This window comes from Psittacula echo, assembly GCF_963264785.1.
Source record: "Psittacula echo genome assembly, chromosome: 9".
Lineage (NCBI taxonomy): Eukaryota > Metazoa > Chordata > Aves > Psittaciformes > Psittacidae > Psittacula > Psittacula echo.
In genome coordinates this window covers 18,204,028-18,220,148 of record NC_137745.1, presented here as the reverse complement: position 1 = coordinate 18,220,148, position 16,121 = coordinate 18,204,028, and the positions used below count along the sequence as shown (strand labels likewise).

The following is a 16,121-nucleotide window of genomic DNA, read 5'->3' as shown; positions in this document are numbered from 1 at the left end:
TGCAAAATTTCCTTGTGCTGTCTCCAAAGCAGTTTGAGGCTCTATTGGCAGAGATGAGTATTAGGAGAGTATAGAGAGGGGCTGTGTCCTTGGCAGTGAAGGAGATGCTTAAGAAATTTGGGAAGTGGGAGAACTATGTGTTATGGGTAGGCCATTGTTCTATCACTTGCTTGTTTTTAACAAAGATCATCATTTTAATGTAATGTAGTTAGGAGCAGTCCTTTGCTGTTGTACAGGACCCATTGGTGTGGGTGAAGTCAGTACAGACATCTTGTAAGTATACAGAATGGCTGGTGACGATATACCTGTGTTGATTATTTTAGAATATGTTTTACCAGCTGATACACTGTAAAATGAGCTGCCATAAAAGCCAAAGAAGATTTTAAGACTGGTAAAATATAAAATGAAATTAAATAAAGTACATACCTTGAATGTGTCTCGGTGTACAGAGTATTAATTGGTTTTTCCACTTACATAAGAGGCAACATTTTGATAATAAATGAGCACTGTGTCACAGCAGAACAGTTTCACTGGTGTGTTCGAGTCCTATTAAAGTGATGAAGTGCTGGCTCCTTGGTTGAACTGTTAAGAATCTAGTAAGTTTAAAATGTATACATATATTTAAACTTGTCTTGTAGCTGTACAAGACCAGAGCTGCAAATTGCCTGAAGGCTTGTGGAAAGTAAATGGCTAAAGTATTAGACACCCACAGCCTGAGCAGACCTTTTGTAAGCTTCATTGTGCTCTTTCTTTAGCAGTATCAGTTTGTCTTTCTTGACTTCAGCTGTTTTCATTGGTCAGGTGACAAAGGACTCTTTTTTTTGTCTTGTTCCTAAGCCATGACTTGGTTAGTTCCCTGCTTCTTTAGCGTTGTGAAGAGTTGAAGGAGCTTTTGAGAGGGATGGATTTGTGGGGAGCTGAAGAGATGTTGAAGGTCAGCTTTATAATTGACTGATTTAGGAAACTGAAGTTGAGGGGTGTGGAACAACTAAACATATATAAACACAGTGAGAGACCCTTGTTTGCTTTAAGGTTTTTGGCTTATTGCTGGAGCAATGTTTTTAATTATCTTAAAAGTAGTTAAAATCTGATAAACATTTTCTCATCAGTTATTTCTTTCTGGTTTTTTTTTTTCAGGATCCCTTCTTGAATGTCCTGGCTGCCAGTAGAATTGAAGGCAGGAGGCAACTCATGACCACCAAACCGTGACAGCCTTGGATTCCCCTGCTTCTGGCTGCTCAAAATAACCACTGGGCTGCTGTGGAGATGAATGGAGAACAGCAGCATGATGCAGGTATCTGGCTCAGCTCCCAGGCTAATGCATCTCAAAAAGCTTGGCAGGCAAGATGAAGCAAAGATGAGCACAGTGCATGTTTCATGGTTGGATGTGTGTGATGCTGTGTACTAGATACAGAGAGAAACTCACATTTCAAGGACTGTGAGTTAGATTCTGGTTACGGGGCTTATGTTTGTTATTGCTCTGTTTCAAAAGCAGGATGTATGATTGGCTTAAAGCACAACAAAATCTGAGCCACCTTAGTAAGTGTGTTTTTAAGGAGCTTTGTCTTTCTTCTTCGTGGTACCACTATGAGGTGGGTTTATGAAAAGCTCAGTGGCTTTACCACTACAATTTTAAGGCATTTATCTGTAAAAATGTTTACTATTATCTTGCTCTGTCCTTGTGTTCATCTTGTTCTTAATATTTTGACATAGTTGTGCTGCTGATTTAAAAAGTCAGGTAACTGAAGTTGTTTACCTTGTTAACTGATGTGCCTTGGTGTGCCTACTTTGATAGGCTTGGGATATCAACTCCTAACCTGCTGCAGAGGGGTATATAATGATAAATTAGCTCAGGTTTTAGTTCACCTTGAAACACCAGGCCAGGAAAAGCATTGGTATAGGATAGCTGGGGATGCCAAAAGTTCTGGGATTGTACACTCTTACGGGGGTAGGGACCATCCATTATTCTGACTTGTGTGCCATGGTTTGTTCCTTTTCCTTGAGGAGGTCCCTACTAATGGTGTCAGTACAGTAAACATGAAGTAAATTTTAGTTTGACCAGTGTTCACAGTTGGGTTAGATTTCATCCAAGTATTACTTTCCTTTGGTACCTGTCCAACAGGCAGCTCTTCTCATAGGAGAATTCACTATTGGTAGGTTTTGTACGTTTACTATATGGAAGTCTAATTGCTATCAGTGTTACTGAAGAAATATTAAATGTGATTTTAATCTATAGTGCTTTTGGCAGAATGCTGTTATCTGCTTTATGATGCTGAAATATGCATTTTGATTATTAACCAATGAAGTTGTTATCAACATTATATTGTCAAAATAAGCAAGAAAAAGCAGCATGCATAGGTATGCAGAATGCCTCCAGGCACATGCAGATACTGTTTTCTTTGTTAGTGGAAACTGCTAACTTCTGTCATGTAGTGTAAGAAAGAGAAAAAGTTTTGAGCAGCTGAGAAGAATAGTTCGGAGATGTATACGTAGTTAGCAAGGGGCTGTTCAGAGGCTGATAGCACATCCCTCTGTACTAAAACCTTTATTAGCATTTTTCCATCTTCCTCAAAAAGTATCAGGTCACACAGTCCTCTCTGTGCTCTTGGAACAGTTAGGCAGGGTTTGATACTGTCTCGAAATTACTCAACAGTTATTTTCCTGAGCATCTTTTTTGTGCCTGGTTTGAGTACAGGTGGCTGTGAAAAGCAAACAATAAGTGAGGAGAACTTTACTTACTGAGTTCAAAGCAAATGCTACCCACAAGCACACTGGTTTTGTTGTGCCTTCTTGTTTTCTGAAGTGCTTTCTGTTAGACCAATCCCAACCACTGCTGGAACATTCCCTTCATATTCTTTGACTGGTGTAATTTTTTCCACTTGATGGTTTTTAGCAGTTTCTGGAGATTCCCCTCTGTCTTTCAGGTTTTTACATACAGACTCTCAGCCAACAAGAACCTGGACAGTGCTGTGGGTTGTTGCTTGTGATGCTCTCCTGCACTACAAGAGAAAAAGACAACTTTCATTCTTGTCACAGTCTTTCTCAGCTGCTGGAATTCCAACCTGTCTTTATTTATTCATGGCCTTGCAGCTGGTATAGATGGAAAAGATTGACTATTATTAAAATCAGATTGAAATATATCTTAAGTTTCAGGGTGAGAAATCTTTCGGTTAGCCTTAATTGAAGGTCTTGCAGACTTCAGTATGATGTACTTAAATGTCCAATATGACAGTTCAACTAAATCACATTAAAGATACATGAAAATTATTTGCAGTGAGAATTTAACTTGAATCCAAAGATCAGAACAGTCTGGTGTAGACTGCTTCCATTGCAGGTGTTTTTAAAGGCTGATGTACTTAATATTTCACTGGCTTCTCATGTCAAACAGTACAGTTCAGTACTGATTCAGAGAAAACGCCAGGCACAAACTTGCCAACAGAGTTTCAAGTTGACAAGCAGGTATTCTTTATTGCGGCGCCGGGAGACACGGGTGATAGCTCCTCCTAACGTGTGTCCCCGTATTGCTACCCAGGCAGTCCTTATATAGCCACTGGGCATACATACATATTCATGAGGCTACGCATGGATTACATCATTTTCCAGAAAGTTCCCCACCTGTGTACAAAATTGTGGTGGTGGTCTCTGAGGGTCGTTTACTTCTTCCAACAATCTTCATCACTTCTGGCAGCCTTTGAAGCACGCGCAGTAGACGCTTATACCAGCTTAATTGGTTTGTTAACATCACAGACATAACAATCCTCCTGTCCTTCTACTTATCAGTTAGCTTAGCTGCAGCCCATCCTGGCACCTGCCATTCCCAGATGCTCCTTGTCCTTGCGTCCTGTTCTTCTAGCCTGTTTTTCTTACACTCATTTTGCACTAAGGTCATAGGGCCTAAAACTACATCAACTACAGTGGTTTATCTTGCACAAGAATTCTCAGTATGTTCTCTAGCTGTACTTTACTTTTATTTTTTTTCTGTGCATCATGCACGTCAGTAATTTTCCATTGCTACTGTTACAAAGCCATCAACCTGAACAGTACTTAAAATTGATTCTAAAGGTTTATATATTCCATTTTGTAATTTTGTGCCGACCCCTTGTCTCAGTATTCTTTCTCTTCCTGTATGTATCAGAGAGCAACAGGACATAATTAATGGTAAAATTCAGAAAGGAAAAGTTAGTGTTCACAGTAATGCTAGTAGAAATAGTGATAAATGGGAAATGATTTACTTACTTGGGAAACTTCTAATATTCTTACAGGCAATTTTCTCTCCTCCACAGCGGATAAACGTTCTCCACAGAACCTCTGTAGGACGCTTCTAGATTTTACTTGAGAAAATGTTAGCTTGATTTGAAAGTTGTACTGAGACAAACTAATTGCATGGTGAGGCCAGAGATGGGAATCGCATCTGGTTTCTTTTCCCACCTTTGCCAAAGTTGTGCTTTGGCTAATGTGTGATGACTGAGCTAATGTGTGGCTCAGTCACCCCGTCTAATATGGAAAAATATGTCTCTCTCTAGTAGAAAGCTGGATTCACTTAGGACTTGTAACAATTAAGGATATGGGGAGAAAGGGAGAACATACATATAGGTACACCTGTGCAGCATTAGATTAATGACTTGTGGTTTAGGATTAAATGAATTAAATCTGGTTTTCCTTGTTATCTGTGATACTAATTTGCAAGTTTTATCACACTAATGAGAATCTCGTGTAAATATTTGAGGTTTTATTGAGTAGTTTGAAATCACACTGATCAGGACATTTAGTACAGACATATGGCCCCTGAGGAATGCAGCTTCATTAAACCAGTCCTCTGCGTATCCTGGATCTGCTAACCTGTGAGGATGGGGCTGTACAATAGGAGCTTGGAAAAAAATACCAGCAGACTACAGCAAAGGCTTGATTTAAACAGGGCCTGCTCTAGTGGAACTGTCCTGCCAATAAAAGCAGGAGAGCAACTTCTGACTCTCAAAGATTTCTAGCTAACGTGAGCCTTATCGAAGAGATCATCCTTTGCTACAGTGTGGGGGTGTTTCTGCATTCAGGTGTCAAAAATCAGACTATTGATTTCTGAGTTTTGTCATGGGTTATGTAGTCAGACTGCATAACACAGTTAAAAAACTAATTTACTGTGCTCATTCTGAAGCCTCATGCAGCATTCTTGCTTGAAGCTTTACTCGGTGAGCTTTTCATGTTCCACAGTGATTTGGTAAGTGCACTAAACCAGTGATGCTGTGGCAGGGCCGTATATGAGACACAGCACAGATTTGTTATGTGATATAGTGAAGCACAGCCCTCAGTTGTGTCAGCCTCCTAAAGGGAGGAATCCACCTGAACTCCCCAGCTCAGCCTGCTCAGTGGTTGAACTGCAAGGATTATCACCTGGGTCTCGTTTGATTGTAAAACCTTAGTAAAGTGTAAACGTGAGCTGGGTTGAGCTCTTACAGATGAATGGAACAGCAGAAGGTCTGGGTGCTCTTTAAGAACGTTTTTTAAAAAATCCCTCTGACTCAATGGCACTTCCTAAAATAAAGCAGGAAGATTACAAGTAATAATAATAGTATTTTTTTCCTATGAAAAATGAGTCACAAGAGAGCTCTGAGTGTACTGGTGAGATTTGGGCACTGTACAGCGCAAAGCAATCTGAGCCCTTCTCACTGCAGTGCAGACCTGGTAGGAAACGGCAGAGACCATGGATGAGTGGAGTAGCAAAGGACCTTTGGTAGCTCTGTTCCAGATGGGAACTGGTTTTAAACATAGTTATAAGCAAAGGGGCAGCTGGAGCAGCATGCAAACTGGCTTTCTCAAGAGTTCCTTGTAGCAATTAAGTGGCAGCATAAGTTACTAATCGACCCTTTCAGTGTGTTAAGTGACCTGTGCCTCATTTAAAGGAGCTTAACTGCCCTTTACAGTTATCTGATGGTAACACCTTATTGAAGACTTAGTGCTCCTGCGGCTTGGTAAAGAGCACTACTGGAAAGCCTCGAAGTCCTTGTTGTATTCCCTGTTTGTACCACTTGGCTTCCAAACGTGTTAAAAAAAAGCACAGAGCGGTCAGGTTGCTCTGCGTTTCTTTTCAAACAGGAGTGGATCAGACATTGCAGGCAGTGTTTTTTACATATAAAGTGCTTTCTGGAGTTGGACAGAAGTGGGGTTGTTGCTGCTGTTGAGCAGCTGGGTGCTGTTTGGTGGGACAGAGTAAGCTGGCTTTCTCTAGGTGGGGGAAAAACCAGACAAAGTTCACTCTTGGTTTTGACTGACCATAGATGATGTGTTCCAGCTGATGCTTCATCCCACTTCGGTTCTGGAGCAGTAAACTTAAGCATTTTGTGGTGATATTAAAGTAAAATGCAGGTTTAATGAGTTAAGAAAACTTAATCTGTTCTAACAACATTTGCAATATTATTTTTCGTAGAATGACTTGCAGCCAAAGCTTTGATCAGCTCCAGCCTGATTTGCAGACAGCTATGGTCTGTGCTTTAACAGCTCTACTCTCTCACAAGTTTTTAGGGTTTTTTAAATTACTTATTTCTGTCCTTTTGCAGGTTATTCTTTCAATAAGGTAAAAATTATCCCATAAAAGTGATGGTGATACTCGAGCTCTGAGCCTGATGAAAAGCCAATCTAACCAACAGTGGTTGTTAAAAATAGCAAAATGAGATTGGCTTTGGGAGAGATAAGAGCTTCCTTTAAAACAGATACTGTCATCAGCAAACAAAAGCTAACCGAACATACATTTCTAAATTTTGGGAAATGATAATTCATAGCATTACAATGAAAAGTCAAAGATGAGCTTAACGATCAGCTTGGAGATAAAATTAACCTACTTTATACTCAAGACTTGTAGGTTTTTCAGATGATGCAGCTCAGACTTTTGGGCAAATATTTGCCCCTCTCTATTCGAGGAGTAAGAGCTGTGTGGAGCATACTTAGCAGGTTGTCAGCATGTCCATGGGTTTAATAAGGGCATGTAATAGTACTTCGTTCTCTTTCTTTGGACATATGATGTTTCCTCTTCAAACTACAACTCCTTGAAAGAACAGTTACCACCTCCCTTAAGAAAGGCTGAGTGTGCTGAAGTGTTCATATCCTTTAACCTTTGCTGAGCTCTCCCCATGGTTGTGATACGAAGAGATTTCTGCTTTCAAATATAAACAAGGTATCAAGTTTCCTGGTACTGAGAGATGGAAATCTCTTGTGTTCTTCCAGGAAGACAACTATTGTGCAGACGGTAGAATTGGTCTAAAAGGGTAAAAGAGAAGGTTTACTTAAAGAAAAGGGTCATGTCATTGCGATCTCATTTTGCTGCTGAACCTGGACCTGTGTGTTGAGGTTAAAAGTGCCACTCACATGAGGTGGGCCCCTCTCTGGGCATCCCACACTGTGCCTGCAGGAAAAATACAATGTGCTGTGTGCTGAACTACGTAGCGGACCTGAAATCCAGCTGTGCTGGTTGTGGTGTCTTTTCAGCAGAGTGGGTTACAGGTTAAACAGGAGTGGGAAGAGAGCAGGGAAGTGAGCCAAGAACAGAAAAGGAGACCTATGCTGGGGACGGGCTTGATAATAATAATAATAATAGGAAAAATTGATAATTTGTAGTGTGGCTTGCTACAGCTGCTTGCTTCCCTAACAGCCTGAGTGAGGTTTGAACTGTGGCTTGAGTGGTTTTAGCACATTTTTACTTTAAATGCATCCAGAAATGAGATTTTTCTTGATCTAACGAAGCTGTTACACCTTGTGAGTTGTTTAAGTGTTCTTGGTTTCAGTTGTGTCTTGAGCTGTTTTCTTCAGAACTACCCTGAATCATTCTCGATGCTTTTGGTGTTTTATAACATCTAAATAAATACTATCTAACTTTAAAAAGAAGAGTCATATTTCAAATTTTTTTTTAGTCTTTCTTTTCAATCTTCTTATTACTGGTATTGCTGTTTCCTGGATGGTTTCTAATTTAATACACTGACAGTCCAGTGTGCCTCAGAGTTTTGAGTTTCTTGTATTTGTTCATACACAGAGCTCTGCTGTCTATGTTCTCCTCTCACAAATTTAAAGTGATCTGTGCTTAGCCAAAAATCCTCAGGCTGTCACTATTTTTCAGACCAGGTCCAACTTAAAGTGCCCTTCACATGCAAAGAAAGGCTAAAGAGTTGTCTGTGTTGAAATGTGTAACTGAAGTTCACTGCACGCTTGTGTGCTCAGTCATTTGGAATTGAAGGAGATTTTGCGGTAGTTCTTAATAGCCTAAAACTTAAGCCAGCAGGTTGCTAAATAGGAGGGGTGTGGCTTCTCTTCCAGATGCTGGTTCCAGTGTGGAAGAAATGGAATTCAATTGGGATGAGTATCTAGAAGACACAGGAGCAATTGCAGCCCCCCATGGATCTTTTAAACATGTAAGTAAAGGGAGTATTTGTTTACTTACCATCTCTTGTATTGTTGGGTTTTTTTGATACACTGAATGTTTAGGGTTTCTTTGAATGCATTCTATAGAATAAGGAGAAATGAGGATTTTCACCTTTTTATTATTGTTTCTTTTTTTTTTTCCTCTGTATGTAGCACAGGGTAATCCCATCCAAGTGGTGAAAGTTAAGGGGCTCCCAGTCTTTTCTGCACCAGAAGATAAGCTTGATTTTTGTCATGAAGCGTAAACTGGCCAATCTGTTTCTTCTTTTGGTGATTACTGCTGGACGACTGCTATGGAGAAGCTAGCTTTAGAAAGCTGGTGGCATAGTTCTTGAACAGCAGAATTCACATGTGCTCTCGAAGAAGGTTTTAGTGGTGGCTCTCAAGGAGGCCAAGGAGAAAATAATAGCTCTGCCAAACACTTGACTGTAGTAGTTGGAAAGCTGATTAGGATAATTGTCAATCACAGGCTTAATGGATAGGATGAATTCATGATCAGCCCTTGTCTTTACCCTTGGATATCTTTAATCAAATGTTTGTTGGTAAAATCCTGGAGTGCACTGTCCCATGGGGTGAGATCAGAATGCGAAGTCTGCCTTCTTGTACTGGGTCATCAGTGAAGGTGAGCTGTATAGAGCTGCTTTCCAAACCTCTTGGATCTCTTCCAACAACTGAAACACCTTTCAGACTGCCAGCCTGTATCCTTATTCAACTCTTTATTACAGTTATTGTTTAGTAGTCTTTCAGCTGGCTGCGAGTCTTTTACCATGGCAGTGAAGGTAGTGACTGGTGCGTGGCTCATTGCTTGGAAAGCACTCCAGGCTTTTGGGTCCATTATCACCACTTACAGTACAGGAGACTTAAATCAGAAGGAAAAAAAACTGAGATCTGTTCATGGAGGATCAGAAGCATTTTGAGTCCAAAGGCAAGCTGCGGAAGTGCAACACATTACAAAATCTATCAAAATATGGCAGTTGCGTTACTAGTAAAGTTGCACAGTAAATGTAGCTTTGCAGAGGATCTTCCATACACCAGGATGCAATTGTAAACTTTTTCTTCAAAACAAACATTGAGATATCTCATTCTGAAGGGGAGAGACCTATTCTTGCTTTGCTTTTCCTTAGTGTGCTAAGTGTCTAGCAAGAGCAAGCTTACTCGGAGTGGTTGTGTCTATGCAGCCCACATGCAGGAAGCAGTATGGAATCAGAGCAATGTCATTTTGCAGTAGTGCAGGGAGTAGCCTGTCTGTTCTTCTGCTGTGGTTTACCTTACTTGATCTGTGTTAAAGAAAATAGCATAGTTCAGACATTATACAAGCAACTTGTAATGCCAGCTTTACAGTGTTGGCCAACTGAATTAACACTGCAGCTGTATGTTGCTAATCAGCAGGAGACACGCTTTAATTTTGTCATCCCTGAACTGCATTCTTTGCCAACTCAACTGTGTCAGACAAGTTGTGATTGCTGTGGCCGTGGTCAGCAAAAATACAGTTACTTAAAAAAGAAATCCATATTTTTTTATGTTATTGTTCCCTGCATATGTAGAGCACAGTGCAGTTGTGCTGGTGCAAGTAACAGCATTGTGGAAAAGGCTTCAGTGAGCGGGTGTGGGCAAAGGCTACCCGTGTTGCCTGGTCCTTTAGTGGTGTGCTGGATGTTATCTCATGGGCAGTGTGCTGGGGGAGCTGTACTTTCGGGAGCTTGGCTGGCCATGAGGAGCTGGCCTAGGCACTTGGGGTGCCAGGAACATCACACAGGGCTTCAGGGGTGAGCGGGAAGATAGATGCCTGCATGTTCAGAAGGGGAACAGTCAGGCATTTGCTAGCAAATTTCCCTTAGAATTTGTCTGGAGGCCAATTTTCATGTCCTTTGTAATGAGCTTGGCATAAAATTTTGGAAAGTTAATGCTGACACTGAACTGACAAGCAGAGAGAGGAGCATATTTAGAGCAGCCTCACATCACCTGGATCATGCTGTTAATAGAAATGCAGTAGTGCAAGTTCTCATGCTCAGGATTTCTGCTGTCTGTTACAAGGTAATGGGTTGGAAAAGGTAGAGAAGGAGAAACCTCACTGCCTCCCAGTGGATAGTGACAGTCTATGTGACAAAGCCCTAAAAAAATGTGTGGTTCCAGGATACACCAGGTGAGGGATTTTCAGCGGGGAGCATACAGACTGATGGTGCTGGTGACTTCTGGTCCCTCCAGCTGGAATCAGCGTTGCATTGGCTACCATCAGAAGAGCTACGAGGGAACTGCTTTTGTATTCTCCGAAAAAGAGTGTAAAAACTAAGCTGGAGAATAAGAATAAATGGCACAAGAATAAATGAACATGTGTAAATAAATAAAAATAAATTTTAGACAGAAGCTTAAGGCTTTTGTTTGAGTTTCTTAATACTGGAGTAGTGAGACTGTGACCAGCCTCCCCACAGGAGTGGTGGGTGAGAAATACCTGAGCCACGCTGCAGGAGAGTACAAAATTGGCTTAAAAAAATGCAATCTGTGAATACACAGCCTTTGTTAGCAAAGGACCAGCCTTGCTGATGGGGGAGAAGACTTTTTCATATTTGTCTGCTTATATTCATTCTGACAGTTTTGCGCTTAGTATGAGCAAGACACATTGGAAAATGTAAGATCCTGCCTCAAATTAAGCATGTCCTAGTGTTCAGTTTGTTTGCATTTTAAAAATTAAACCGTGTTTAGATCAAAATGAGTGTTTTGCTTACAGTTGAGCAGGAAAGAGAGCTTACCAAAAACCTGGAGTTGTGCTGGAGCCACCATTGTCATCCCCTCCCCCAAGTCTAAATACACTAGAACTGGTGAATGCTCTTTTTTAGTTCCTTTCTGCTGCTTATTTATGTGTGTAAACATATATTAAAGATAAGTTAGTGTTCAACAACATCTGAACACACATATTTGCTGTGACTTGCATGCTCTTAATACTTCTTGCCCATTCTTTCTCGTTCTCTCCTCCTGAGCTGGGTCAGATGCCAGGTCTGACCTGTATGTGGTCAGTGGGGGGATCTCACTCAATGGGAGGAAGATGCTGGGCTTGGAGCTGCTGGGCAGGGTGGTCAGTGACTGCTCTATCTCAGTTTGCCCTGCGTGCAGCAGGAACCTGCTGCTCTCTGACCCGCTGCTCTCCTGACCCACTGCTCCAAAGAAAACACTCAGCATCCCCTGCTAGCCAGTCTGCTCGCTGAGCCAGCCTCAAGAAACAAGGTTTTGTGCTTTAAACCACGCAGTGTGTCATCTTGCCCAGCTGCCAGAAGAGGGTGCTAACTTCTTGGGCTCTGCTTTATCCACCAGGGAACATAAATGACAGCGTTAGGAAAATGCACCTGACTTCAGGGAAAGCTCTGTTTGTGGCTGTTGATTTGGCTGAATGCAGCTCTCTCAGTCAGGAGGCTGTCCTGAAAGTTCAGGTATAGAGCTGCACAGATTGCCCAATTCCACAGACTCTGTGTCAAGCTCATGGCTTTTCTCTCAGGAATCAGAAGTCTCTAGGAGTATCTGTTCAGCAAGACAACTTATCTTTTTGAAGAGATGATCTCTGTAATACCACTTCAAAACACCTGCAGGTACTGGATCCTCTGATTTTGTTTTTAAAAAGGGGTTTTACAAAATGAAGAGTTTTACCCTAAAGGATGTGAACAATTAAGAGATACGCTTTTCTTTCTGGTGTGGTTCTAGTTTTATTTTTAGCAAACCAGTATGTGCTGGGTGATGAGACTATAATAGCTATGGCAGTTACTGAACTGTCAGTGCAGAACTGGTAATAAATAACCCAGACAATATCTACTGCATCTGCACGGTACTGAAAGACTTTCTTGCAGTTGATTCAAAGAGGAAATTTAACTTGGGACCACTTAAGAAAGAAAACACCAGTTATATTCACCTGAGAACAGGGGATTGACACATTAGATTTTTAATTAAGACTGAGGCCGTAGAATTAAGCATAGATAAGAAACATACTGTGTGAGGGTGGAACAGGGTCCTTCTGCTTTCAGGAGTGTTTGAACTGGGAGAAGTTATGGATATGAGAAACTTAATGTTTTGCCTTCTCTTTTTAAGTTCATGTTTCATAGTCTGAGTACTGTGCAGTCAGATTCCTCACCTGCACGCAGCACAGACATACATCCGCACAGAGCACACGGAGTGTTTGGTGCTTTATTGTTGTCAAAGCGTGAAGTTCACTGAAGAACACATGCTGTTTATGTTCCATGCAATTAATGTAACAATGCTACATAAAGAATTGTTTAGGTTCTTGGATAGAGCCGTTAAATATCTTTATTCTGCAATTTGTGCATATTTGTAGCTTCATAAATGAGCATGGCAGAAGACAGTGATGCCGTTATCTAAAGCTCATGTATGTACTTTAAACAGGCTCACTGTTCAAAGTGACAGATGTAGTTTAACACAAAAAGTCAAAGTTGTGCTGCTGAGTTTGACCTTTAGGTTTGCCCAGCTGTGAGTTGAGGAGCCTTTCAGTGGTCAGTGAGGTATTGTCCAGGGCAGGGAGATGAGTTGCAAGGGATTGATTGCAGGTTGAAAAGATACTCTGAAATGCAAAGGAGATTTCATTAATGATAATTCTGTGTGCATTCCAGTTTGAGTCCCCTAACGTGATGAAGCTGTTTATCTGAAGAGACTGGATGGCATTTGGCTTGAGGTTTTTTGCCTAATAAACATATCCAAGTTGTTCCTCCTGTTGTTCTACAAACTTTCTGGGAGGTGCTTAAATGTGATCATGTTCTTCCTCTTCAGGTGGATACAAGTTTGCAGAATGGTTTTGCACCTGGTATGAAACTAGAAGTTGCTGTCAAGTCTGACCAAAACACCTACTGGGTAGCCACCATCATTACTACCTGTGGGCAGCTGCTCCTGTTGCGCTACGATGGCTACGGGGAAGACCGCAAGGCTGACTTCTGGTGTGATATCCTGACAGCTGATTTACACCCCATCGGCTGGTGTGAGCAGAACAAGAAAGTTCTCAAAGTGCCTGAAGGTATTGTCTGTGTGCGGAAGCGGGGAGTACACACAAAAGCATCCTTTTATGTTTTGTCAGCCTGGCAGGTAGTCATAATTGCTGGTTTGCACAGGTGGAGTTGCTGGGGTGACAGGTTGAGGTTGTCTGCCATGTTTTTCTGAAATCTCATGACTTTACATTGGGAGATTGCTCTTTCTGGAGAGAGGAGTTGGCTTAATTTCAGAACTGGACTTACTTTTACAGAGGCTTGTGGTTGTCTTAGTTATCACCCACTGAATTCTACTGCTTTGTCATTTCCCATGAAGATTTTGTTACTGTTTTGTTTCTTCTTTTAATGTGTTACTGGTGAGCATGTTGCAGATTCTTGTGAATTAAGCAGTTCAAGAGTGTGGTAAAGCCTTGTTGTCTGAATAATCTTTAAGTGGCAGGAGGAATCACTGTCTTTTTTTCCTCGCTTTTCACTTAGGTATCAAGGATAAGATACCTGACCAGGAGGAATTCCTTCAGCGGGTGCTGAAAGGAGCATGCAGTGCTCCTGCTAACCTGCTGGAGGGGGTAAGTGCTGCAATGTGCTGCATCATTGGTTTTGTCTTGATTTTCCCCTTTGTAATTAAGGGAACCCCTATTCAGATTGTCAGTTCAATTCAAGTTTAGGGAGCATTGCAGTATGCTGCTGACCTTAAAGTTCCACTCTAGTGTTTCCTCTTCATAGTATTTAATTTTGATAGTGTTGTCCTGAAGCATATCTGTCACTGCAGGTTTGGGCTGTACGTTAATCCTATCAAAAGAAGGAGCTTTTTCAAACTCTCTTAGGCTTCTGTTCTCCTTCTCTTCTGTTCCTCCTTCATACAGCTCTAAGGAAATAATCGTTTATTTATCCACCTATCATGTTGTCCCTGTTCTCAGTTGTTTCCTTTCAGTTTCTCTTTTTTTTTTAACTAACGGCAGGTTTTTGTTTCACTTTAATCTTGCATCTTTGCTGGTAAAGAACCAACTTTTTATCCCCTCCTCTGCATTTAAAACAATATTTGCACCTCGTATCAGTGTCTGTTTGTAAAGCACAGAACTTTCATGTGTTCTTTACAACTGATTTTTTTATCTTTGTATGTTTTCTGTCTAGTCATCTTTGTATGCCAGATGACTCAGTTTTAGAAAGAGATTATTCATGTTTCCTTCAAACCTTGAATATATAAATAGTAATGCTTCTGATAATGATGAGGAGGACTTAAGTGAAGTGTGTGGCTGTAGCTACAGGTAGTGCAGAAGCTCTGATGGAAGCACCAGCGATTCTAAACATTGTTTTTTCTGTAGTCTTGTGTTAATAAGGGACCTGGATTTCTTTACTTCTGTATTCATAATTTATTTATGCAGAAAGAATGTGTATAAAGAAGTGGAAGTACGGGATTTATTCCATTCTGTTGTATGGAATAATGTGTGTTCTTTCTGTAGCTTCACAGAGGCAAAAACCCATTGGATCTCATTGCACCAGGCTCCCGACTGGAACTGCAAAATATCCGGGATTCCCTGGAAGCCTGGATAGTCAACGTGGTAGAAAATGTTGGTGGGAGACTTAAACTGCGATACGAAGGGCTGGAGGATTCTGACAAATTTGACCAGTGGCTGTTCTACTTGGACCCTTACCTTCATCAAGTGGGGTGGGCAGCTCAACATGGATATAGCCTGCAGCCACCTTTAGGTACTTCAAAACATGTATCTTTTATACGGTGATCGAAGGCTAAATACTGATTCCACAGCACTACTTAAGTGAATAATGTCTTTTTAAAAATGCTAGTTAGCTACTGGACTTGTTTAATTTTTATGTCTGTGAGAAAGCTTTGATACACTCAGAAGGATCCTTTGTGCATGATAGCACTGGTCCAGGTCGTTCCTCTTGTATCAAAGAGGTGTATAGTCTGCAACTACAGATGCTAGAAATGTAACTTACGTAGCTGGGACGGACTTGAGGAACATCTGTTGCACTCTCTGCTTGTTTAAGCATAAAACAAGCTAGCGTTGTCCAGCTGGGATTTGTTTTGCTGGTTATCCATTTCTCCAGAAGTTTTTCTTGGTGTTGATGTGATCTCATTTTTCTCAGAAGAGCTAGACGGGGCAGCATATGGATGATATAGTGTTGCTTGACTTTGGTCCCTTTTGTAACACATCCAAATGTCAAAGAACACTTACGTTTTCAAGAAGGAGGGTATTTGCACAGATTCTGAAAAGATGAATATAGCAGTCAGAGGCGCACAAATCAAACCATTAGCTTTATTGCTATGTGTTTTAATGGGAAAGAGGGAAGATGATTTCATTCACTGTTTTCCTTTCTTTTTATTCAAGCCATTAGGTCCTTGAAGAGCGAAGCAGATTGGCAAGAGATCCTGAAGAAGGTGAAAGAGGAGGAAGAGGAGTCATCAGTTCCTACAGATCTCTTTAAGGTAGAGGCACAGTATATGTAGTTTCATGTTGTGGATGATATGAATGCTGTATGCCAAATTAATGATTTGGGGAAGTCAGTCCCTGTTACTCAGAATTCTTTCACTGTTTTGTTTTGTTGGCTTTGGGGTTTTTAAAAAAAAGTAAGGATAATAAAAAATAATCATCCTATTATACAATTCTTGTTAAGTCAGACAATCCACCCTTCAAAAGTATGTGAACCATTAGTCATGGGCTGGGCAAAATCTCTGGCTCTGATCCTTTATAATGGCATCTCTGGTTGTTCACCAGCTGGTCTTGC

The 16,121-nt window shown here is 41.0% G+C and overlaps 1 protein-coding gene across 1 annotated transcript in view; it reads left to right on the top strand.

Moving 5' to 3' along the window:
• Nucleotides 1-1,266: 1,266 nt before the first annotated feature.
• Nucleotides 1,267-16,121, top strand: part of SFMBT1 (Scm like with four mbt domains 1) — a gene marked incomplete at both ends in the record, with an annotated part of 31,979 nt that continues 17,124 nt past the window's right edge. The window contains 6 exons of the mRNA XM_080625456.1: nucleotides 1,267-1,294; nucleotides 8,296-8,390; nucleotides 13,165-13,405; nucleotides 13,854-13,942; nucleotides 14,837-15,083; nucleotides 15,725-15,822. Of these exons, the coding sequence (XP_080481582.1) occupies nucleotides 1,267-1,294; nucleotides 8,296-8,390; nucleotides 13,165-13,405; nucleotides 13,854-13,942; nucleotides 14,837-15,083; nucleotides 15,725-15,822 (798 nt within the window). The remainder of the gene's footprint in view (nucleotides 1,295-8,295; nucleotides 8,391-13,164; nucleotides 13,406-13,853; nucleotides 13,943-14,836; nucleotides 15,084-15,724; nucleotides 15,823-16,121) is intronic.